The following is a 27,443-nucleotide window of genomic DNA, read 5'->3' as shown; positions in this document are numbered from 1 at the left end:
AATGAAATTCGTAATTTTTAATTTTTTTGTAGTATCCATAAAGTACCCCTCCAATCAATGTATACATTTTTGAAATTTTTTTGTGATGGGCACCAAGTAAACCCCCTTGGTATTGCACATTATGGAAAATGTACTGCTATTCCTACGTTTAAAAGCACTTGAGACCGAAACTCTTCTTTTCATTTTGCACTTAGAACCAATTAGTTTCCTGATATGGCACTTACAATGTTCTTAATAAGTAAGTTTTTGCGGTGATGAGGTGGGCAGTATAGTTCTGTGGTATCAGAATACCTTCTCACTTTTTTGGATAGAATTAAGTGATGCACAGAAAGAGATTTATTGTTTTTTTTAAATTATTATTCTCCTGACAAATATGAGATTTGGCACTTAGAATATTTTTCATTTCCACTCTTCATTTGTCTGTGAACAGAAGAGTTTCATTTCACAGACACAACAGAGTTCTTTTTGTAGTGTCACTAATATTTCATACTCACAATTGATTTAAATAAAAAGATCATAAATGATTTGTCATAAGAAGCAGGTACATTTAATAATCACTTCTCAAATTCAGCAGAACATATAGAAACAAGAAGTTCAATAGGAAATTCCAAGCAGCATGTTGAAAAAGCTGCGGACATAAAATTCAATCATATGGATGTCTTAACCACTTCCACCTCTGAAATTCAGAATATATTCTCTCAAAAATAAAAGCTCATCCGGATTTGATGACGCCCCCAACAGAATACTGAAGACTTATTCCCATATAACAAGTGCTGTCTTTTCTGAAATATATAATGCATTAATAACTCAAGGCATTTTTAACAGCGAGACTGAAATATGCTACTGTTACTTTTCCACAGAGGCAGTCAATTTATTTGACCAATTCGTGTCATTACACACATCATTTTCCAAAGTCTTCAAGAAAGTAGCATCATACCTGAGTAACAATAATGTCCACATATATGCTCACTATTGTCTGAATGTTCAGGCTAATTTCAGGAAGTAATGTATGGATTTTGATTCCATTTTTACTGATAGGTATGGATCTTGATGCAGTTTTTACTAATAGGTAGACTGTTATGAGAAAGGCTTGTGCATGTAATTTGTAAATATTTCATGCAAATTGGTTGATTAATGCAAATTCACATCAACTGCTGCCATGAAAACAATACAATTGCCATCTAGTGTTCAAGGCCAGAACTTGCAGTGCAGGCTGTTGATGTGTTATCAAGAGTGTCCGTTTCATCTTCACTGCTTTCTGCTGTGCCAATGTTTCTCTGCTTACTCCGAGACACTATTGACATCGTTGTGACCTATCATTTTCCATTCTGAGGTTTGTGCGTTTTGTACTGCCTACACATCTTTACGGATCAAGTAAATGTTGTCCATATGGACACAAGTGGCATCTAATTGAAAGACGCACTAGACAATTGAGCCACATGAAACTATTATGACCAGAAACTATACATTTCTTCTTCTTTCTTCCTCCTCCTCCTCCTCCTCCTCCTCCTCCTCCTCTTACAGTGCAGTAGCCGGCAGCCTTCATCACGCCATGAGACATCACTCTGAATGCCAATTAAATATGGAACACCCAACAGCCGTTCCTCCTGACAACGTTCCTGGCACATGTTGCACCAATTGTTTAAGCTATGAAAGTGTTGTTATTCACTTGCTTAATGAACTTTAATCGAACTTCTACACAGTGACCCACAAACAAAATTACTGCTACATCAGACAAGTCATCCAGCCATACATATTTAGCGCTAACTGTCGGAAAGAGGGGTAGGTCACTAGTATTCTTAGTATATCACAGCTTTATTTCAGAAGAGTTGCTCAACTAAGATTGCCACTTATGCATTCACTCACCAAGTTTTACAAGCATTAAATAACAGAAACTGGTATTTCCTGTGACCTTTCTAAGACATTTGATTGTATGAATCACAGTCTCCAAGATACACGGAGGTTTTCTGGAATTGGTGGATAATATAACAACAAAACCAATGCAGAAAGTCAAACTTAATAATTCAACTGATGTAACCAGGGGAGATTCTTGGGACTGGGGAGAAATCAACATGCCTCAATATTAGGTCCACTAGTGTTTCTCATACATGTAATGAATGTATGCCTAATACACCAGCCGAATTAGTGCCTTCTGCAGAGGTGAGTAGTATGTTAATCAAACCAAACATACAAACAGAAACATAAGAAATTGTACATGTTGTTCTTAAAAGTATTGTTGAGTGATTTTATACAAATGGTCTCTCTCTCTCTCTCTCTCTCTCTCTCTCTCTCTCTCTCTCTATATATATATATATATATATATATATATATATATATATATATTTCAAAAAGACACAACATATACAGTTCTGACGATCTAGAGGTATTACAGCAATGATAAATGTAATGCACAGTGAGGAGATAATAAGTAGGGGCAGCAACGTGACAAGTTTTTGGTGTCTGTATCGATGAGAATTTAAACTGGGAGGAGAGGGGGGCGGGGGGACCACACATTTTTGAAAGCCTAAAATATTTCAGTTCAGCTACTTTGAGTTATAGCCAATAATGGGAAGAGACAAATCAATACATTAACAGAGGTGTGTGTGTGTGTGTGTGTGTGTGTGTGTGTGTGTGTGTGTGTGTGTGTGTGTGGTTTGTTTGTTTGTTTGTCTGTTTTCCGCAGACTGAGCCGGTGTGCTGGCCAGGAAGCAGACTAGGGACCTTATAGCTCATCTGTGGTGAGAGGCACCTCCCCCATGCCAGGAACCCCAGGAGCTAATGCAGTTAGGGTGTTCCTAGAATGAAATTTTCACTCCACAGCAGAGTGTGTGGTGATATGAAACTTCCTGGCAGATTAAAACTGTGTGCCGGACCGAGACTCGAGTTCGAGTCTCGGTCCGGCACACAGTTTTAATCTGCCAGGAAGTTTCAGTTAGGGTGTATACGCGGACAAGGAAAAAACATTCCCAGATTTTGCCTGGAGTTCCTGGTTAAAAATACACTTTTTCCTGGGTGAAAATATACATTTTCTGTGGTAAGTGACAGTATACTTTTCCTTGGAACTGTAAAGCTTATCAACCTTTTGAATAGTAAATGTTTTATATACTGGTGTAGAACTTACCAGCACTTTAGGAAATGAAACCCAGCAATTAAAACAATGCATACTGGAAAGATCTTTAATGCCCAGCAACATGTACAATGCATATTTCTGTGTTATGAAAGCGTAAGTACGAATTCCACCAAACATAGTACATTAGTTTCCAAACGACTGAAATCGAGACTGTGATGCGCTTTTGGCAATCAATCATAGTTCACGTCATGTGATTTCACCAGCTAATGATAGCAGATATTCAGAGCACAGGATGTAGTCAGCCAGTAGCAACATCACTGCTAAGTAGTGTGATCACAGAAGTAGGAAAAGTTAATGGTTTAAATTAACATGCATCGAGTATAGCTACAAGAGAACCTAAGCTTTCATATATAATACCAATCTTTTTTGCATGTATTGCCCTTTTAAGATATATTGAACACACGTGTGAAGAATTTTAAATAAATTCTGGGCCCAAAATTTTTCGAAGTGGCTGGTCTCAAAGTGTTAAATTTTGAATGAGAGTCGAACACTCTGTGATTTTAAAAGATTCATTGCACATTCTCACATGGAACACGATTCATGTTGCATAAAAGTACATTTACTTTGAAAGTAATGCTTTTCATACCACCATTCGCAATATTTTCCCACAACATGTTAGGTTTGTAGGAGGATTTGCCAGAGCATGACAGAAAACAAGTGTTATTGCGCGCATGCAGCTACGATGACGTGTGAAGCTCTTGCTTAGTGTCTGCTCTGCTCATATGCCTTTTGTTGCATTTCTGTTTGGACCACGTGCAGCAGTGCGGCATAATGTTCTGAGGGGACATACAGGGTTATTGTACTTAGGGCAACTTGTTTTAGCATATTCTATCTAGATAAGGAATGCAAAATAAGACAGCAGTCCTGGTTTTAATATTTTGTTGTGTGGTGATTTTAACATAGATTTTCCCTCTCAGAATTAACAACAGTAAGTCTTTCATTATTTTTTTCAAACTGTATGAAAAAATAACAAGGTCATTTGTGAAGTCAAGAAACTGTAGTAATATAAAGCCTTGTGAGGTGTTACAATGGTATAAACATGGTGTGCCACCAGTCTATAATTTGCCAAAGAATGGCATTCTGTAGATTTAAGATGTAAACAATGCAAATTAAGAGAGAACATCAAGAACATAGGAGGTGACAAACAAGTATTGAAACATGTCTTGTGATGAAAAATATTGTGCTTCACAGACAGCAGACCCATAAAATTCTGCTAAAGCTGTTAATATATTTCAAACAGAATACTTTTTGCAATTCCACTTACCGAATTTGCCTGCTTATTCATCTTTCAGTGAATATTTGGGTATTTTGGTATGTACATAACATTAAGAATACTCCAAGCATGTCGGAATTTCGTAAACCAAACTAAAATGCGTGATTTGGCTTATAGCGCACATTCGTATGCCCACATCCACAATGAAGTAGGTCCCTACCTGATATAAAGTGTTTGCGTGTGGTTTTCGGGATGTCAGTTTTCTTGGAGTACTAGTACTGTATTATCTCGTGTTTGATTCTTTATTATGGCATAATACTGGGCATGCTGGAACATGAAATTCACTGAACATTTGAAAATAGCCAACAGTATGGAATGAAACACATTGTTTCAAATAAATTGACTGCCTCTGTGGAAAAGATTAATAAAAGCCAAATTTCTTAACAAATTAACAAAAATAACTTCTTTGCTCTGCAAGGCGATTAATCGACTGCCAATAATGTGGAAATAAAATAAAATCAGAAAACTGAAACCAACAACATAATTTAATCTTCCGTAATTACATGAATGTATCTTAATTCACTTGATAGCTATCAGCCACAGAAATCCGTTTTGTTTTCATTTGGCGTGAGAGCTGTAAATGAAAATAGCAATAGCACGAAATGTAAACATGGGTCACGTGTAGACTACAACTGAGATTGCACTGCATGTGTGTGAATCTGGCAGCTTGGGCACACCAGAAAAATTTATGCCTGCATCTGGCAGCTTGCTTAATAGCCACACTTCAAGCAGCTAGAAGCAGAAAGCACTGCTCATACATGACTTCAGTTCTGCGGATGTGCAGAAGCACGAGCCCACTGGCAATCGTTCAAATGAACCAAATTTAAACAGTTGTGACGTCACATTCATCAAAAGCAGCTTCTTGTTATGAAGTACTGCATAGTCTTCGTCCTAAAGTCTTTGACACATTTTGCTGTTGGCAGACACTTGTGTGTGCACTGTGTTTAGTTGTTGTAAATGGTACATTTTCTTTGCAATTTAAGTTTTATTTTGGAGTTTTTTCCTCTCATTTATCTTTTACTCTTGCAGTATTATTCTGCAGTAGCGGGCTAAAGTAAAGGAGTGTCAGTTCTCATCAGTCAAAATTACAAAAATTTAACTGGAAAAAAAAAAAAAAAAAATTCCCAGAATAAAAAAAAAAAAAAAAAAAAGAAAAAAAAAACAGGATTTTCCCAGTTTTCTCCTTGATGGAAAATTTCCTTGGTTTTTCGCGGATTTCCCTGGCTGTATGCCTCCTAACAGTGGTAAGACAGTAACGGAACAAACAATTCTTTCAGGATGGTTGGAGAGGAGATCCATAATAGTAAAAGTGAATAGGCAAATGTGTAATGAACACTAGCAGGGCAGACAACAGTATTCAAAAGAATAGTTGACCAAGAACTGAATACATAAATACATAACTGGACAGTTCATGATGGGATGGACAAGATCTGCCGTTGAATACATCCAAAGCAAAGTACAAAACTGCAAAGAGTGAGAATGACTTAATGGAATACATGCTGCTAATCTCAATATTTCCTGCTGGAGAGAGAAGATTGGTTGTGAGCTGGTAAGTCAATGTATTCTGTGCTGCTCATATCAATATCTTATGGTAGCGACACAAAATTTTGTGTGTGTGTGTGTGTGTGTGTGTGTGTGTGTGTGTGTGTGTGTGTGTGTGTGTGTGTGTGTGTGTGTGTTGGGGGGGGGGGGGGGGGATGGCTGAAGCCCCCCCCCCCCCCCCCAACCCACGTCCTATGCTTATTCTATGTTGGGGAGGGGGCACTCTTTCATTGCTGAGTACTATATCTGGCCAGATAGGTAGCACTACCAGTTCCGTCTCTTGTTAATCATGTTGCTCATTGTATTACACTTTCATCTTTGCTAGAGTGATATGCATGTTAGAAGACAGGCGCATAATATATTTTGTGGAGAGAGGAGGGGGCAGATGGTTTGGTGTGAGGGGAGATGCGAAACAAAATATATTTGGCTGTCAGAAGGGCGATCTGTAAAGCTTTCAACTATCACAATAGCAGCATATAGAAAATATCTACCAAAAAAAGTAAATAAATACATAAATTCTGGTCATTTGTAAATAAAAGCTGTCAGTAGCACCACAGTTGTGTCCAGGCACTCGTGGACAACACAGGGCACTCATGGTCGACACAGAAAATGGAACTGAGGGTGGCCAAGCAAAACTAAAAGGGCTTGTCTCTGTTTTCAAATGGTCCTTTACAGAGGAAGATACAGGAGTATAAGACAATTTTAATTTTCACACCACTGCAAAAATGAATGATGTATGTAACAGTGGGAGTGGTGTTAACAAACAGATGAAATTAGTGACATTGAATGAGGCTCTGGAGCTCAATGGTATCCCTATTAGTTCTTACACAGAAGTTGTGACTAAGCTATCCCCTCTTTAATCCCTGATATATCGTAGATCCCCTTAACAAAAAACTGTTGCCTGTATTAAAAAAAAAAAAAGCAGAAGTCACACTCAGCTACAAGATGGATAACAATAAAGATGCACAATGTTCAATCAATTGGCAGGGGTTTGGCATAGATTCGAAAACAAGGGTCGTGCAAAACCTAACTTGGGCTTTTCTCACATGACGTCTTGATTCTCTACTTCCAAAATGCATTTGATTCTGCACTACACTAATGCTTATTAACTAAAGCACAATCATATCCTCCTGTAGTGTAGACATCTTTGAACTTCTGTAAAAGTTATCTCTCCATGAGGAGCTTTCTCGTTTGACCACAAAGAGCTCAGGAAGATGTTAGCCTAGTATACTGACAGGTATACAATGTCAGAACATCTTAATACCTTCAATCACAGGAAACCATCAGATCAATACTATTATAATGAAGCACTGAAAAGTGTGTCAACATTGCTCTTTTTATCTGCTCCACCTCATTTGAAATGGTCATTCACATGCAGACAGTCTCACAAGAGACTGTCTAGTACAAGGGCATTTCGAAAAGTAAAGATACAATGGCTCGCAATCCTTAAATAGAACATTTATTTAGAAAACGTCAGTTACATCTTATTAACTGGATTATTTCTTATTTTTCGATATAATCACCCCCGTTATCCAAACATTTGTTAAGTCGGTGCACAAGTTTTTGTATCCCACAGTCATAGAAGGTTGCCACCTGTTGTCGGAACCACGTTTCAAATTCATCTTTAATCTCTTCATCGTCGTGGAATGATTTTCCACCAAGATGTGACTTCAGGTAACGGAAGACATGGAAGTTGGTGGGAGCAAGGCTCGGGCTGCATGGCAGATGGTCCAATACGTCTCATTTGAATTGTTTGAGTAGTGCTTTGGTTACGAGCGTTGTATGAGGCTGAGCATTGTCATGAAGCAAGCTGACTCCACTTGTCAGCATTCCCCTGAGTTTGTTTTGAATTGCCCCTTGAAGACATTTCAAAGTCTGGCAATATGCAGCAGCATTAATTGTCGTTACAGGAGGCATAAATTCCAACAGAGGAATACCTTGTCTGTCCCAAAAAACAGAAGCCATGATTTTCTTTGCTGAAATCGATGTTTTGCATTTCTTGGCTTTTGGTGAATTCGAATGGCGCCATTGCATTTATTGTTGCTTGAATTCAGGTGTATGGTGATAAGCCCATGTCTTCTCACTTGTCACAATGTGATCAAGGAACTCATCACCTGCTTCAGCATAGCATGTGAGGAAGTTGAGTGCAAAGCCCATCCTTTTCTTTTTGTGTTCTTCCACTTACAGTTTTGGAACCCAGCACGCACACAATTTCCTGTACCCTAACTTGACAGTCACAATGTCATAAAGAGTTGTCATTGAGACATCCGGTATGATCTGATCTGATGCAGTTCTTTCAATGTAAGACGTCTATTCACATGAATTGCTTCCTCCGTTCTCCAAAGAAGGGCATCAGAGATCACAGATGGCCGACCTGCTCCTTGTTCGTCATGAACATCGGTCCTACCTTCAGAGAAATGACGACACCATTTCGTTACATTTTGTCAATTCATAATGTTCTCATAAACAGAAACAACTTCTTTGTGAATATCCGCTGGTCACTGACCTTTTGCATGAAGAAAATGTATGACAGAGTGCACTTTGCATTTGGGAGGATTCTGAATCGGCACAGTCATTCTAAACACGACCTACTCCAACCAGAAGCAACGTTCAACTGCCGAACGACCGTGAGGAGAAAGCTAACAGTTCAAGGTTAACACCAGTGTTGCCAACTTGTTCGCCAAAACTCTTCTGTTCCTCTGGTGTACGGTGTATCTTTACTTTCCGAAATACCCTCGTACATAATATGTGAGATAGAAGATCATTGTTTTAGCTGTCCAGTTGTAAATCTGTGTGAAAGAATAACTCATGAAATAATGCTTGCACTCACTCTGCTGCTGAAATTGCACTGACACTGTGACACATTTTGGACAGAACAAATTAAAGAGACTTATGTTCAGGAGCACAATAGTTTTACAATTTTATTTGTAATCAACAAAAAGGCTTTAATCCATCTACACCACATGCTTTTGTGAGTAAATCAAGTAAACAAACTAATAGGACTCATTACAGCTGATAATATGAATTGTGGTGAATGAAAAGAGAAAGTAAGTGTATTGGTAAGCACAGATGGGCAGTATCAGAATAAATTTCTGCCTGGATAAGTATTCGAACAAGTAGATCAGTCAAACAAAATTTATTCACAAATAAATTATTTGTTACTTAAATAACAAATAATGTGGATTGCCACTGTACTTTCTTTGTTTAATTCATGTACCGAATTCTCCAAATTCTGTGAATACTGTCTGTTCGCATGACTCAGTGCAGGTGTTGTTGTTGTTTTTACATGCAAAGTTATTTGAAAGTGTGTGAAGATTAACTCTGAGTACGGTTACCATTAGAATCTGGAATACTTTTTCAATCCCACATGCACTTATGCAGTTACACAGAGCTTCAAGATTCAAAAGTTACAAAAGCGACAGTGGGTTTCAGTATATAAAAGAGTTCATAATATTGCAGCAAATAGCAACTTTTCTACCACAAAAGAGTCAAGGGATGATTATAATATGATTTTTGCCTCTCTACACTGACTGTGAATTATTGCAACAATGTATCACCCATGATTTAAAAACAACCAGTTCACATGTATTGGTGTCCATGAGCATGGACGTTTTACAACAAACTTAAGACATGTAACAGCCAAAGGAATGTCAAAGAAACTGGGTTATGTGTTTTGAATGATATTATGATGTAAAAAGGAGATTTGATTTGAAAGTGAAGCTACATGAAATTACTACAAATTTTTGTCAGAAATTACAGCAGAATTGATGATTTCTCAATTTTTGCTGAATAAGATTGTGAGTTAAAAAGTCATACATCACTGTCGTTAAATGAAGAAGAATTCAGGAGATGTAACTTACAAATGGGATTTGGCACAAAAAGTGCATTCATTTAATAAATTACACAGAACTGGAGCACTAAATGGCACAGGCTTTCGAATTTATCTATTATGTGTAACACTTTCTATTCAGTGATGACAATTAAGTGTTTTTATTCATGAAAAGTCAATAATGTTTCAAATAATATCTGTTACTCACAAATAACAAATAACAATTTACATCTGTAGTCATTATTTATCATTTGCGTTAATTTCAATGCAACTCTCTCATGATACACAAAGTGACTCAAGCATGCGCACATTGCAAATTCACAGCCTATCTGCAAGAGAATGAAGGCATAAGAAAGCCACATGGCAGCAAACAAGTATTCAGTGTACAAATGCTCACGCAGCTGTCATTAGAGTCGGTAATCTTTGGTTACTTCCACCAATGTTCGCTAAATATATTTGTGCTCTATCTCTCACACACCACAGGCACGTGCAGACCACACAAGTGGGTCATCTGCTTTCAGGGCTTTTCCAGCCACACCCTATCATTAACAACACCAAACCCGATAATAATTATGCTGCCCCTATTTAGGTACAGGATAAAGGGAGGAGAGGGGGGAGGGGGGAGAGAGAGAGGGAGGGGGGAGGGAGGGAGAGGGGGGGGGGGGAGAGAGAGAGAGAGAGAGAGAGAGAGAGAGAGAGAGAATCTGCCCCAAGATTCCAACTATCATATGGAATACGGTTTGCTATTGCTCAATGGGAGACAAATTCGATGACATGAAATTAGTGTGTGAGCTCTCAAAACGCAACAAAAGTACAAATCAGGTGAAGACAACAAAATGAAATGAACTGAAGTTATAACTAGAGATTGGAAGGGGGGGGGGGGGGGGGGGTGTAAACTGCCAATGTAAGCATTTATTATAAACTAAACAAGAAAACTGAGAGTGCAATTATTGAAGGATACACAGCATGAATACAACAGGACAATATTTGTCTTGCCAAATATTAAAAGTAGACTAAAGTTTGCTTTTACATACACTTTGAAATACCATAGGATTATATATTACACATGATTTTAAAAGAATATAGATGTTAGAAAACCAAATGAATCAAAATATCTCGTCAATCTCAATCTACCAACCAGAAGGAAAACTATTAGTGACACAAAGTTCAAATGGCTCTGAGCACTGGGACGTAACATCTGAGGTCATCAGTCCCCTAGAACTTAGAACTACTTCAACCTAACTAACCTACCGACATCACACACATCCATGCCCAAGGCAAAATTCGAACCTGTGACCATAGCGGTCGCGCGGTTCTGGACTGAAGTGCCTAGAACCGCTCGGCCACTCTGGCCGGCAATGAACTACAACCCAGGACAATATAGTGACTATTTATATAACATTACCAAATAAGTAAACTGATAATGGGTATATGGAATATTATGCAAATTGAGTGTGTAATAATTAATTGACATAATGTTGTTGTTGTTGTTGTTGTTGTCTTCAGTCCTGAGACTGGTTTGATGCAGCTCTCCATGCTACTCTATCCTTGCAAGTTTCTTCATCTCCCAGTACCTACTGCAACCTACATCCTTCTGTATCTGTTTAGTGCATTCATATCTTGGTCTCCCTCTATGATTTTTACCCTCCACACTGCCCTCCAATACTAAACTGGTGATTCCTTGATGCCTCAGAACATGTCCTACCAACCGATCCCTTCTTCTAGTCAAGTTGTGCCACAAACTTCTCTTCTCCCCAATCCTATTCAGTACCTCCTCATTAGTTATATGATCTACCCATCTAATCTTCAGCATTCTTCTGTAGCACCACATTTTGAAAGCTTCTATTCTCTTCTTGTCCAAACTAGTTATCGTCCATGTTTCACTTCCATACATGGCTACACTCCATACAAATACTTTCAGAAATGACTTCCTGACACTTAAATCTTTTATATCCTCTCTAATTCGACCATCATCAGTTACTTTACTCCCCAAATAGCAAATCTCCTTTACTACTTTAAGTGTCTCATTTCCTAATCTAATTCCCTCAGCATCACCCGACTTAATTCGACTACATTCCATTATCCTCGTTTTGCTTTTGTTGATATTCATCTTATATCCTCCTTTCAAGACACTATCCATTCCATTCAACTGCTCTTCCAATTCCTTTGCTGTCTCTGACAGAATTACAATGTCATCGGCGAACCTCAAAGTTTTTATTTCTTCTCCATGGATTTTAATACCTACTCCGAATTTTTTCTTTTGTTTCCTTCACTGCTTGCTCAATATACAGATTGAATAACATTGGGGAGACGCAACAACCCTGTCTCACTCCCTTCCCAACCACTGCTTCCCTTTCATGTCCCTCAACTCTTATAACTGCCATCCGGTTTCTGTACAAATTGTAAATACCCCTGCCACCTTCAGAATTTGAAAGAGAGTATTCCAGTCAACATTGTCAAAAGCTTTCTCTAAGTCTACAAATGATAGAAACGTAGGTTTGCCTTTCCTTAATTTAGCTTCTAAGATAAGTCGTAGGGTCAGTATTGCCGCATGTGTTCCAATATTTCTATGGAAACAAAACTGATCTTCCCCGAGGTCAGCTTCTACCAGTTTTTCCATTCGTCTGTAAAGAACTCGCGTTAGTACTTTGCATCTGTGATTTATTAAACTGATTGTTCAGTAATTTTCACATCTGTCAGCACCTGCTTACTTTGGGATTGGAATTATTATATTCTTCTTGAAGTCTGAGGGTATTTCGCCTGTCTCATACATCTTGCTCACCAGATGGTAGAGTTTTGTCAGGACTGGCTCTCCCAAGGCCGTCAATAGTTCCAATGGAATGTTGTCCACTCCCGGGGCCTTGTTTTGACTCAGGTCTTTCAGTGCTCTGTCAAACTCTTCACGCAGTATTGTATCTCCCCTTTCATCTTCATCTACATCCTCTTCAATTTCCATAATATTGTCCTCAACTACATCGCCCTTGTATAGACCCTGTATATACTCCTTCCACCTTTCTGCTTTCCCTTCTTTGCTTACAACTGGGTTTCCATCTGAGCTCTTGATATTCATACAAGTGGCTCTCTTTTCTCCAAAGGTCTCTTTAATTTTCCTGTAGGCAGTATCTATCTTACCCCTAGTGAGATAAGCCTCTACATCCTTACATTTGTCCTCCAGCCATCCCTGCTTAGCCATTTTGCACTTCCTGTCGATCTCATTTTTGAGACGTTTGTATTCCCTTTTGCCTGCTTCATTTACTGTGTTTTTATATTTTCTCCTTTCATCAATTAAATTCAATATTTCTTCTGTTACCCAAGGACTTCTACTAGCCTTCGTCTTTTTACCTACTTGATCCTCTGCTGCCTTCACTACTTCATCCCTCAGAGCTACCCATTCTTCTTCTACTGTATTTCTTTCCCCCATTCCTGTCAATTGTTCCCTTATGCTCTCCCTCTGTACAACCTCTGGTTTAGTCAGTTTATCCAGGTCCCATCTCCTTAAATTCCCATCTTCTTGCAGTTTCTTCAGTTTTAATCTACAGTTCATAACCAACAGATTGTAGTCAGAGTCCACATCTGCCCCTGGAAACGTCTTACAATTTAAAACCTAGTTCCTAAATCTCTGTCTTACCATTATATAATCTATCTGAAACCTGTCAGTATCTCCAGGCTTCTTCCATGTATACAACCTTCTTTTATGATTCTTGAACCATGTGTTAGCTATGATTAAGTTGTGCTCTGTGCAAAATTCTACAAGGCGGCTTCCTCTTTCATTTCTTAGCCCCAATCCATATTCACCTACTACATGTCCTTCTCTCCCTTTTCCTACTACCGAATTCCAGTCCCCCTTGACAATTAAATTTTTGTCTCCCTTCACTATCTGAATAATTTCTTTTATTTCACCATACATTTCTTCAATTTCTTTGTCATCTGCAAAGATAGTTGGCATATAAACTTGTACTACTGTAGTAGGCGTGGGGTTCGTGTCTATCTTGGCCACAATAAGGCGTTCACTATGCTGTTTATAATATGAATGTAGAATCATTTTAATGACATGCACTACAAACAGTGGGATCAGTACCTTGATCAGCATGTAAAATTCCTTTAAATATCTTCAGAACTGCTCCCATATCACATTCTTCAGAAAATGGTTTCACGACACACCCTGAAACAGTTAAAGGCAATGTACTAAGAATAAAGAAATACCAACATTTTTTTCTGAAAGATAACAGCCTAAGAATAATGTCTACTGATAAAGCTATTATCCTTTTTTCAAAATATCAGATAACATCGATCCATTTGTGGGAAAATGACCCGTCGGCAAAACTACAAATGGATTATCTTATAGCAGCTGGAAAATTTCTTGACATTCATATGAAAATACGTGATTCTTTTTATTTTACTACTCGAAACAGTTCAAATGATATAAAGCTATCACCATGGCTCTAGTGCAATATAGTCCCTCAAAGGCTGAAAGTTAAATAATCATCTATATGATCAGCAGAAAATGTGACCCCCCCCCCCCCCCCACACACACACACCCCCACACACACCCACCCACACACACACACACACACACACACACACACACACACACACACACACACAGAGAGAGAGAGAGAGAATTTCTCTCTGCTAACCTGGTAATGGTGAGACACACTCAGGGACAGTTCACCCAATTGAATTGCTTATTACTAAAGGAGGACAACTCCACAAAAACTGAAAATGCAGATTTTGTCAGCTTTGGTCTCTTCAGACACAGGTTCATCGACAGGAATTAAAATTAGAGGCTGTCACTGGTTTGCTGTTGGCACAGAGAAAAAATTAAATTTGCAATTGTTTCTAACATTGGACAACTCCAGGACCTGTCATGTTTTAGAAATAAACTTGTGGCAGGACCCAATTGAATTGCTTATTACTAAAGGAGGACAACTCCACAAAAACTGAAAGTGCAGATTTTGTCAGCTTTGGTCTCTTGAGACACAGGTTCATCGACAGGAATTAAAATTAGAGGCTGTCACTGGTTTGCTGTTGGCACAGAGAAAAAATTAAATTTGCAATTGTTTCTAACATTGGACAACTCCAGGACCTGTCATGTTTTAGAAATAAACTTGTGGCAGGCCTGAAATCATGCTGAACCCATCAGTGCATCTGATTGAAAATTACGATTTAACTATTCCACCTATAACGTTAAGATGAGCAAGTCCTGAGTTTGATACTTCAAATAACAATGAAAAAACAATGAAGGGAAAGAAAGGGAAGCTTGATTATTTTTTAGTATGCTATGGCTTTTTGAGATACACAACACGAAAACAGATGAACGAACATTTTAGTGTTAAAAAATGACTGCTACAGATGTGAGCTTTTGGCTGAAAGGCCATCTTCTAAAGTAGAAAACACATCCACATCCACACAAGGACAACTCACAAGCATATTGCCACTGTATCTGACCAGTGAGGCCAGACTGTGAGCAACTGCGTATGATGGGAGAAGTAATCTGGCTGGTAGTGCTAAGGAGGAGCATGCGGGCACATGGTAAGACAGAGTGGGGCAGCATGCGGTTGCAGCTTAGTTTGTAGATCACATTACTGCTTTTAAAGATAGCCCTGCCTTTGATGGGATAGGGGATGCTTGTGACTGGAGTGGAGTAAGTGGTGGAAGATGTGCAGGACAAGTCTCGCACCTAGGTCTATTACAGGGGTATGAGCCATGAGGCAAGCGGTTGGGAGCAGGGATGGATGAGGATACTGCATCTGGTGGGCGGCAGAATATCACTGTTGGAAGGGTAGGAAGCATAGTGGGTACAACCTTCCTCATTTCAGGGCACGAGAAGAGGTAGTCAAAAACCCGGCGGAGAATGTGATTCAATTGCTCCAGTCCTGGGTGGTACTGAGTCACAAGGGGAATGCTACTTTGTGGCCAGTTAATGGGACTCTAGGAGGTGGTGGGTGAGTGGAGAGGTAAATTTAAGTCTGTGCAGGTCTCAGAGAGGGCCTTGGTATATCTGGAGGAGGACTGCTCATCACTACAGATGCAACAGCAATGGGTGGCTGGACTATATGGAAGGGACATCTTCAACTTTTGTTGCCCTGTCTTCTTCAGTTGGGTGTAATATTACGGTATATTGATAATTTTTACTTATGGACTGTCTGACAGCAACTTATTCAGCTGCTGTCAGACAGTCCATAAGTAAAAATTATCAATATACTGTAATATATGGAAGGGACTTCTTAGCATGGAATGGTGGCAGCTGTTGAAGCAGAGGTATTGCTGGTGATTGGTAAGTTTGACATGGATGGTGGTACTGATGCATCCATTTTTGGGGTGGAGGTCATCATCGAGGAAGGTGACTTTTGGGGTTGAGGAGGACCAGATGAAGTGAATGCGGGAGAAGGTGTTGAGGTTCTATAGAATGTGAATAGGGTGTTCCAACCCTACATCCAGATCATGAATTTGTCCTCAGTGAATCTGAACCAGGTGAGGGGTTTGAGATGTGGGTGGTTAGGAAGGATTCCTCTATATGGCCCGTGAACAGGTTGGCATTGGATGGTGCCATGCAGGTGCCCACTGCCATACCATGGATTTGTTTGTAGATGATGCCTCCAAAGGTGAAGTAATTTTGAATAAAGATATAGCTGGTAATGGCAACCAGGATGGATGTTGTGGGTTTGGAACAAGTCAGGCATTGTGAAAGGTAGTGCTCAATAGCAGCAAGACCATGAGCATTAGGGATGATGGAGTAAAGGGAGGTGGCATCAATAGTGAAGAGCAAGGTGACATTTGGTAAAGGAACAGGAACTGTTTGAGAGGCAGTGGTGGAAATGGTTGGTGTCTTTTGCGTAGTAGGGTACACATTACGTGTAATAGGCTGAATGTGCTGATCTACTAGAGCACAGATTCTCTCAGTGGGAGCACAGCAGGGTTCAACATTGGTTTCGGGTTGAGTATGATTGGTAGATAGGGTTGGTAGTAAAAAAGTGTTTCCACTGAAGGGACTGGGAAAAGGAGAGAAGGTCTTTAACAAGTCCTGAATGATTGAATTTGTGAGTGTCGCAAAATGTAAGGCCTTTGGAAAAAGACTGACCCTTCTGTGGGGTTAAGGCTTTTAGAGGAAAGATTCACGACTGTGTTTCAGGTCCGTTTAGGTCCTGGATTCTCTAAGGTCGTGGAAGGAAGTTTCTGACAGTGAGACAAATGTGGGGGAGGGATAGACGCTGTTGTAGAGGTGGTTTAGGTCCTGGGTTCTCTAAGGTGGTGGAAGGGAGTTTCAGACGATGGGGCAAATGTGGGGGAGGGTTAGACGCTGTTGTAGAAGTGATAGACAGTGGTAGTCCAAGGAGGGAGTAGGAGATGAACAGGCTGTAGAGTTTCTTGAGATGGTGTTGTGCATGCTGCTCTAGCTCTCAGAGGGCAAGAATTTCAGTCTGAGAGATGGGATACAAAATTTGGGGTTACAGAGAAAGAGAATTGTGTGAATGAAGAGAGGTATTGCTGGGAGGTTTGAGCCTGATTTACACAGTTTTTGCAGGTCTAGGTTGGTGAGGACTAAGGACTGGTGGAATCTGAACAGATGTAGGTCATCTGTGGAAGGGATGGAAAGGATGAATTAAGGAGAAACAAGGTGAAACCTGATGGAGAAGGGCTGTAAATGAAAAGCTAAACCAAATTGCAATTGACATGAAAATACAATGAGATAAAAGAGAAAAATAAATAAAAAGAAAATAATGTGGTGTGCAGGTCCGTGGGCCGATATATACAAAGAATGAGCACAGGAGATGTTACTGTATTATGTTAAGTTAGTATGCACATACTGGAGTAAGAGAGGAAAATGAGTAGGGGTGAGGGAATGTGTGTTTGATAGGACGAGGTATAGTAAGTTCGTGTGGCACAGGAAAGTACAGGAAATAATAAGCGAGAGTGAGGCAGGAAGAGTGATCAATTTGAAGGTCTAGAATTAATTATATTGGCAGGAGTAACTTGGGACACGGCAGCTGCACCAACAATCTACATCTACATCTACATACGTACTCCATACTCCGCAATCCACTATACGGTGCGTGGCCGAGGGTACCTCGTACCACAACTAGCATCTTCTCTTCCTGTTCCACTCCCAAACAGAACGAGGGAAATATGACTACCTATATGCCTCTGTATGAGCCCTAATATCTCGTATCTTATCTTTGTGGTCTTTCCGCGAAATATAAGTTGGTGGCAGTAAAACTGTACTGCAGTCAGCCTCAAATGCTGGTTCTCTAAATTTCCTCAATAGCAATTCACAAAAAGAATGCCTCCTTTCCTCCAGAGACTCCCACCCGAGTTCCTGAAGCATTTCCGTAACACTCGTGTGATGATCAAACCTACCAGTAACAAATCTAGCAGCCCGCCTCTGAATTCCTTCTATGTCCTCCCTCAATCCGACCTGATAGGGATTCCAAACACTCAAGCAGTACTCAAGAAAAGGTCGTATTAGTGTTTTATAAGCGGTCTCCTTTACACATGAACCACATCTTCCCAAAATTCTACCAACGAACCGAAGACGACTATCCATCTTACCCCCAACTGCCATTACATGCTTGTCCCACTTCATATCGCTCTGCAATGTTACGCCCAAATATTTAATCTAAGTGACTGTGTCAGGTGCTACACTACTAATGGAGTACTCAAACATTATAGGATTCTTTTTCCTATTCATCTGCATTAATTTACATTTATCTATATTTAGAGTTAGCTGCCATTCTTTACACCAATCATAAATCGTGTCCAAGTCATCTCCTACAGTGACTCAATGACGACACCTTCCCATACACCACAGCATCATCAGCAAACAGCCACACATTGCTATCCACCTTATCCAAAAGATCATTTATGTAATGAACACTCAACCATCGACAACAACATACTGGGTTCTATTACTTAAGACAGTGACAGTACCGTCATGTCACTGTCTGTTCTGCGCAGGCGAAATGGTTGATATGGTGTGTCTCATAAGTCAGAGAGTGTTGTTCAGTTCAGAAGGCGACAGGTAAAACACAGTAAAGAACAGAAAGAAAAGGATGGACACAGACTCATGTAATGTTTTACAGAATAGTAACAAAGGATAACAGTACTGAGTTGCAGGATGGAAGAAAAGCCTTCAGGCAAAATCAAACAGTGGAAAATCCAGGATGGAATAATGACAACATTATGAAAAGAATGGATTGGTACTCGCCATACAGAGAAGATGCTGAGTTGCAAACAGGTATAGCAACACTTCCTCTAAACTAGACAACACACATCATGCAAGCCCAACTCACACACCCATGACCACTGCCACTGTCTCTGGCCACTGAGGCCAGACTGCGATCAACCATGCATGATGGGACAAGCAATCTGGGTGGAGTGGGTTAAGAGGAGGCTGAGACAGAATAGCAAAGTATGGGTGGGGTATAGCAAAGAAATGCATGTAGGAGCACGCAGGCACCTGGTAAGACAGAGTGGGCAGCTAGTTGCAGTCAGGAGGTTACATGGGGGAAGGGGGAGCAGAAAAGGTGAAAAGCAGAAGAGCAGAAAAAGGACAGCAGGTGCATTGATGGAATAGAAGGCTGTGTAGTGCTAGAGTGGGAGCAGGGAAGGGGGTAGGTAGGTGAAGGACAGAGACTAATAAAGGTTGACTCCAGAGGGGTTACATGAATGTAGGATATATTTCGGAGATAGTTCCAAACTGCCAGTTCAGAAAAGCTGATGTTGGTAGGAAGGATCCATATGGTGGAGGCTGTGAAGCCATCACTGAATGGCCACCAACAAACTGCAACCAAGAGACAGTTGGACCACCCAGTCACTGAACATGCTGCTGAACATAAAATTCTTCACTTCAATGACTGCTTCACAGCCAGCACAATCTGGATCCTTTGTGACAACACCAGCTTTTCTGAATTGTGCAGATGGGAACTCTCCCTGCAATACATCCTGTTCCCATCACCCCCCACCCTCTGACCTAAACCCTGTCCTTCACCCACTGCTCTCCCTCCAGCACTACACAGCCTTTTATTCCACCAACACACCCATAGTCCTCGTTCCACTTCTCCAGTCCCCCTCCCCCCCCCCCCCCCCCCCTGTGAAACATGGGGACTAATGAAGGCCAAGGACAGGGGGATTACAAGAACGTAGGATATATTGCAGGGAGAGTTCCCACCTGCACATTTCAGAAAAGATAGTGTTGCTAGGAAGAAGCCAGATGGTGCAGGCTGTAAAGCAGTCACTGAAGTGAAGAACATTGTGTTGAGCAGCATGCTCAGTGTTTGGGTGGTTAAGCTGTCTCTTGGCCACTGACTGTCGGTGGCCATTCAACAACTTCTTCACAGCCTGCACCATCTGGATCCTTCCTACCAACACCAGCTTTTCTGAACTGTGCAGCTGGGAACTCTCTCGGCAATATATGTTCCCATCACACCCCCACTTATCCCCTCCCCTGCTCCCACTCCAGCATTGCACAGCGTACTATTCCGCTAACACACCCACAGTCTTTGTTTCCTCTCCTCTACTTCTCTCCTTTGCTGCTGCTTCCCTCCCAATCAAACCTCCCAACTGCATCTAGTTGACCCACCCATGCTATGTTCCTGCTCCCACAAGCACTTTACTGTCCCCCCACCCCTACCCTGCTATTCCATCCCCCTCCCTGCTCCAGTCTCCTCCTTATCACTACCACTCAGATCGCTTCTCCCATCATGAGCAGTCCAGCCTCAGTGGCCAGAGATGTGGTCGTGTGTGTGTGTATGAGTTGTGAATGTGTTCTTTTTTTTTTTTAACTTTAGAAAAAAGGCCTTTTGGGCAAAAGCTCACATTTCACAGTATTTTTGTTGTGCCTGTCTGTGGCTCAAAATCAATCCTTTTCATAATATTGACATTATTCCATCACACTATCAAGTCACACATACTGTCTCCCTTCTGCATACATATCCCCCCACCAACCTGCATCTGAAATCATCGTCATTTTTTTTTTTTTTTTTTTTTTTTGCTCTTTGATTACATTCTATTTTCAAGTCGATTTCAGTTCATTTTCAGCTTTCACTATTAGCTCCACTTCTTTTTCCCCGCATATTTTTACGTAGTTTGTGCATTTTTGGGAGGTTTTTGTACTTCCTTACCATCAATTTATCTATCTCCCACTGCAACCTCTCCTTCCACTACAACCTCCATCTTGTTCAGGTCCTACCAGCCCTTAGTTCTCACCAAACTAGTCCTGCAATACCTTGCACATCAGGCTCAAACCTCCTAGCAATACATACTTTTCATTCATACAATTCTCCTGCTCTGCAATCCCAAATTTCTGTATCCCATCTCTTACACTGAAATTCTTGCCCTCCAATAAATAGAGCAGCATGCTCAATGTCAACTCAAAAAGCACTCCAACCTGTTCATCTCCTACTCCCACCTTGGACCACCACTATCCACCACCTCTACAACAACCTCCAAACCTCCCCCACAACTTCTCATAGCTGACTAGCCCTGCCTCGCAGACCTACTACATTTAACATATCCTCAGAAACTCCCTCCCACTGTATGGAGAATCTAGAACCTAAACAAACCTCAAACATAGTCATGAAGCCTTAGTCCCACAGAAGTATCAATCCCTACTAAGGGCCCACCTATTGCCCCACTCCCAAATTGAATCATGCAGGACTTGTTAAAGATCTTCTCTCCTTCTTGCAATCCCTACACTTGAAACTCTCTTTCACGCCAACCCTACCAATCAGACTCAACCCAAAACCAATGTTGAACTCTGCCTGGCTCAGTTCACTCCTTCATCCAACTGTGATTCACCACCACTGGCCCCAAGCCACTCCTTTTAACATTCTAGAATTCTTTAACCTCAAAGCTTGCCTCGCCATCATTCCTCAATTCCCTTAACATGGAAGCTAACTTAAAATCTTCATTAAGAACCACAATCCACCACCCCCACCTTATAATCCCTACGTGCTGACAAAGGCTCAACCACTACGGTTTTGGACAGTAGGTATTACCTGATCATAGTGACTTCGTTACAGTTCTTCACTAATGATACCATCTCCCTTTACATTATCAATCCCTAATATATATGGCCTTGCCACTATTTAACACTACCTTTCCCAATGCCTGACTGACTCCAAACCTACAACCTCCTGCTTGGTCACCATGACTAACTATATCCTCAACCACAATTACTTCACTTTTGAAAGTATCACCTACAAACAAATCAATGGTATGGCAGTAGGCACTTGCATGGCACCATCCTATGCTAACCTATTCATGGGCAAACTCCTTCCTAATCACCCATGACCCCAAACCTCTGACCTGGTTCAGATTCATTAATGTCATCTTTGTGATTTGGATCTAGGGTGGGGACACCCTGTCCACATTTCCCAGACCCTCAAAATGTTCTCCCCCATTCCATCCACATGGTCCTCCTCAACCCAACAAGTCACCTTCCTCAATGTTGACCTCCACCTCCAAGATGGCTACATTAGTACCGCCATCCATATCAAACTTACTTCAGCCATCCATATCAAACTTACTCCAGCAACAGCTGCCACCATTCCACGAGAAGAGGTCCCTTCCATATAGCCCTGCAACCCACTGCCAAAGTATCTGTATTGATGAGCTGTCCTTCTAAATATACCAAGGGTCTCCCTGAGGCCTTCGGAGACCAAAATTATCCTCCCAACCTTGTACAGGAATAGAATAGAAGTAATATCAAGCATTCCCTAAGGAAGTGTACGGACCCTCTGTTGTTCCTGATCTACATTAATGATTTAGGAGACAATCTGAGCAGAACTCTTAGGCTGTTTGAAGGTGGCACTGTCATTTAGCACCTTGTAAAATCATCAGATGATCAAAACGAATTGCAAAATGATTTAGACAAGATATCTGTATGGTGCAAAAAAAGACGACTGACTCTAAATAATTTAAACTGTGAAGTCACCCACATGAGCACTAAAACCAATCCGCTAAATTTATGTTACACGATAAACCACACACATCTAAAGGCTGTGAACTTAACTAAATACTCACGGATTACAATTACAAACAACTTAAACTGAAATGATGACATAGATAACATTGTTGAGAAAGCTGACCAAAGACTGTGATTTATTGGCAAAACACTTAGGAAATGTAACAGGTATATAAAAAGACTGCTTACACTACACTTGTCCACACTCTTATGGAGTTCTGCTCTGCTGTGTGCGACCTGCATCAGATAGGATTGATGGAGGACACCGAAACAGTACAAAGAATGGCAGCTTGTTTTGTATTATTGTGAAATAGAGCAGAGTATGCCAAAGCCATGAACAGTTGTGACAGCCCTTAAAAGAAAGGTGTTTTTCACTGTGGCAGGACCTTCTCACAGAATTTCAATCTTCAACTTTCTCCCTAGAATGGGAAAATACTTTGTTCATGCCCACCACCGTGGTGAGAAATTATCGTCATACTAAAATAAGACACATTAGAGCTCACAAGCAAGATTTAAATGTTTGTTTTTTCTGCACACTGTTCGAGAGTGGAATAGTAGGGAAGTAGCTTGAAGTTAGTTCGAGGAACCCTCTGTGAGGTGTGTAACTGTGAATTGTGAATTGCAGAGTAGTCATGTACGTGTGGACATAGATCTCCCATGCTTCATCTCTCCAGTCACATATCATTTCCCAGAGTCCCACTGTCTGGCCACAACACAGGAGCATTCCCCTCAGGCCTCAGTAACAACCAGAACTGGAGAGACAGAATTATGTTCTCCACCAGGGATCTGACTACTACTTGTCATGCTGTGAAATCAGGAATATCCTATCCACTATCCTTCCTACTATCCTTCCCATTCCTCTCACAGTAGTATTCCACCACCCTGCAGACCTACGCCTCATGGCTCATATAACTGTAACAGACCTCGATGCAAGATCAGTCCCATACATCCTCCCACCCCCACCAGCCAATTCCAATCTGGTCACAAGTATCACCTATCCCCTCACAGGCAGAGCTACCTGTGGTCTATAGGCTAAGCTGTAACCACTGTGCTTCATTTTATGTGGGATTGACAATACAAATTGTCTGTCCCCATGAATGGCCACCGAAAAACTGTGGCCAAGAAACAGATGCAGCACCCAATTGCTAAGCATGCTGCCCAACATAACGCTCTTCACATCAATGACTATTTCACAACCTGCACCATCTGGATTCTTCCTACCAACACGAGCTTTCCTTAATTGTGCAGGGGGGAGCTCTCCCTGCACTATATCCTATGTTCCCCTAACCCTCCTGGCTCCAGCCTTTGTTAGTCACTGTCCTTCACCCACTCTATCCCTTTCCCTACTCCCATTCCAGCACTAAACAGACTTCTATTCTACCAATGCACTCACAAACCTTTCACCCTCCTCTACTTCTCTCCTTTTTCACTCCCGCTGCCCCTTCATCTTGTCTCCCAACTGCAACTATCTATCTATCCTCCCCCCCCCCCCTCTCTGCTTCCCCAACCGGCCTGGCTGCTCACTGTCTAGCTTCAGTAGCCCATGACAGTAGTCGTCTGTTTGTGACTTGTGCTTGCATGAATGTGTGTGTGTGTGTGTGTGTGTGTGTGTGTGTGTGTGTGTGTGTGTGTACAAACAAGCATCTTGGAATGGGAAAGCTGGTCATCTCTTCACATGCTACTGTCATGAGTGTCTATGGAAATAGATTGCAGGAGGTCAAACTATAGATAGGCGACAAGGTGTCTCAATGCAAAACTTAGGGGTCAGAGATTTTCCTGCTCTATAAAGCAGGACAGGTGGTGACTTGTAGCAGATCTGACAACAAAATATAATGCTGGCACAGGCACAAGTGTTTCAGAGCATGCTGTTCAGTGCTCATTGTAGAAAACACAGGACTCAGCAGCACATGATCCACGTGTTTCTATGTTGACCCATTGACACAATCAATTCAAACTTCAGTGGGCATGTGATACTCAGGATTGAACTGTGGATCAATTGAAACATGTTGCTGGTTGGTTGAATCAAATCCTTGTCACACCAGGTTGAGATTGTGTCTGGATACATTGTCATCCAGGTGAACACTGCAAACCAATAGGGGTGGAGGGGGGTTAGGATTATGCTACAAGGATCATTCACCTGGGCTTCTGTGGGACCTAGGGTATTAACTGAGGGCATCTTAACAACTATTGACTATGTGACCATCTGAATCCTTTCCTGCTTGATGTCTACCCCAATGGCATTGGTAGGATAAATGTCCATGTCACAAGACCAGAATCATGCTACAGTGGCTTGTGGAGTATCACAGTGATGTCTTGACCACAAATTAGTCTGATCTGAATTCAACCACTGACTTCTGCTTTGTGTAACCTGTGCATACACGTCTGGTGCCACATATCTACAGGAACATGTATTGCATTTCAAAAGTGGTCCACATACTATGAAGCAGGTGGCCAACCACCTGAAAACTCTGCAGTCAGCAAGCCGTTGGCTACATTCATGAGTCTATGACAGCTTGAGGTACTTGTAGTATCTTGATAATGGATACTGACATAATACCACGTGTGTTACAGATAGCTCAAAGCAAACAGTATTGCACAAACATAAATATCTGGTGCACATTGAATATGTGCTGGATTAAGGTTTACAGCCCTCTGCAACTAAGTAAAGAAGAGGATAGTCATCCCATACTGCTATAACAAGTCCGATAGGTAATCATTCGTTATTGCACATTTTAAACTTCTACATATTGGTCCCACACAAGTAACAGAGTCACAAGACAAAATGTTACAGTTTGACTAACTCATTTCCTAGAGACTGAATATTCTGTTGATGTTGTTGTTGTTGTCCTTCACTTTAAGGAAGCATACTAGGTTCTGCTTCCGTATTTCCAATTTTTTGCAGCTTTCCACTGGGTGAGCCCGAGGTCATTTAGAACTGTCTAATCACACCTCTTGCTTCTCCTTATTCAGGTGTGTATCATCTTAGCAGTTTTGTATCCTTCTTCATCACCCCAATTATCTGTATAAACTTGCCCTTCTGAGTACTGCAGTTTTCTTTTCATGAGGCTGCATCTATTTAATAGCACAAAAAGCTAGAACTTAGTGTGGAGCATAATCCTACATGTTCCTGTTCTGGTTAATGCCAACACCCACCATGTCTGTTATTACTAGGTAAAACTAACTATAAAGAGAAAATTTGGAAATTTGTGGAAAGTTCCTATGGAACCAAACTGCTGAGGTTCAAATGGCTCTGAGCACTATGGGACTTAACTTCTGAGGTCATCAGCCCCTAGAATTTAGAACTACTTAAACCTAACTAACCTAAGGACATCACACACATCCATGCCTGAGGCAGGACTCAAACCTGCGACTGTAACAGTTGCGCAGTTTCAGAACGTAGGGCCTAGAACCTCTCGGCCACTCCGGCCGGCAACTGCTGAGCTCTTCGGTCCCTAAGTTTACACACTACTTATTCTAACAAACTAACTCACACTAGGGACAACATACTACACCCATGACCGAGGGAGGACTCGAACCTCCAACGAGGGAAGCCGTGGCAAGGTGCAATAACTAGAATAAGAACTACTGCTATCATGTACCTGATTATATAGCATAATTAATCTATGTTACTTACCAATTAGATCAATAACATCGCAGATAACAGCCTCATTTATTTTTCCACATCTCCACTCCTGTATTATTGGTGCGAGGTATTTTGGAATTAGCTGTGTCAATGTCCATGCTCTATCATTTCTCTTAGCAAGTAATATAACAGCAGCACAGACTTCTCCTGATTTCGAATTTTGACCTTAAATATAAAACATAAGCAACACATGTACGATCCTCCATTAAATGCTCTTTCAAAAAATTTACCACGTCACAAATAAATAGTGTGTAATAACTAAACACATAATTTCATTTGTGTTATTAAAAATCTGGATAATCCAGAACAAAATACAATAAAATGGGTTAAATGTCATCCGTAATATTTATTTTCACATAAACACAAAATTACACACTATTTTCAAATTAATTTTGATCAGTTATTGCGGGGTGGGGACAGAAATAATCATGTTTCTTTTGGATCAGATTCGTACAATCTCACGGAGGTTTCACCGTCATTAGTTTGGCCAAAATTGCTTCTGTCTGGAATTCAAATAAGCCATTTTGTCAGTTGTTTTGACTCCATTGTACGTGTCAAGATGTCTTCAGATTTGTTGCCAACTTCTTCAGTCACTATAGGTAACGTATTCCATGTCAGTTTCTCCACCTTTGTAATCCACCCTGGTTGTCCGAGAAGTCAGGATCACAATTAGAAAGTTTCCTGTTTAAACTCATTGCCTTTTGCTTCCAGTCTTACACAGTTTAATTTCCAGCACTAAATTCAACATCATCATGCCAATCACCAAGGTGGAATTTCTGGAAGACCTATGTGATATCCGTGTACAAACATTTTTATTAGTTTATTATGGAGGCAAGTTTTACCGACTGCTCCGACAATTAAACCCTCAGGTGGAACCCATGACTTGCCTTCAGAACAACTTAAGACTAACCTGGCAGGTTATTTTGACTCCCAGATCAGTGTGGCCTCTGCTTGCCGTAACTGCTTTAGCTGTCAAGAAAGAACAGCCAAGCCTATCGTGAATGGATAACACATTTATAAGCACTTTTTGGGGATTACCAATACCAATGTGTCAATCCTAAG

General features: G+C 40.8%; 1 protein-coding gene across 3 annotated transcripts in view; it reads right to left on the bottom strand.

Annotated features, from left to right (window-relative positions):
• The window catches only part of LOC126415972 (uncharacterized), a 296,810-nt gene that overhangs the window by 2,953 nt on the left and 266,414 nt on the right, over positions 1–27,443 (bottom strand). For all 3 annotated transcript variants that reach the window (XM_050083470.1, XM_050083472.1, XM_050083471.1), the window contains 2 exons: positions 26,373–26,546; positions 13,853–13,936 (listed from right to left, as the gene is read on the bottom strand). In XM_050083470.1, coding sequence (XP_049939427.1) covers positions 13,853–13,936; positions 26,373–26,546 — 258 coding nt within the window. The remainder of the gene's footprint in view (positions 1–13,852; positions 13,937–26,372; positions 26,547–27,443) is intronic.

The sequence above is a fragment of the Schistocerca serialis genome, chromosome 1 (assembly GCF_023864345.2).
Source record: "Schistocerca serialis cubense isolate TAMUIC-IGC-003099 chromosome 1, iqSchSeri2.2, whole genome shotgun sequence".
Lineage (NCBI taxonomy): Eukaryota > Metazoa > Arthropoda > Insecta > Orthoptera > Acrididae > Schistocerca > Schistocerca serialis.
Note: the sequence above shows the minus strand (reverse complement) of the source record. Positions and strands in the feature narration are given on the sequence as shown.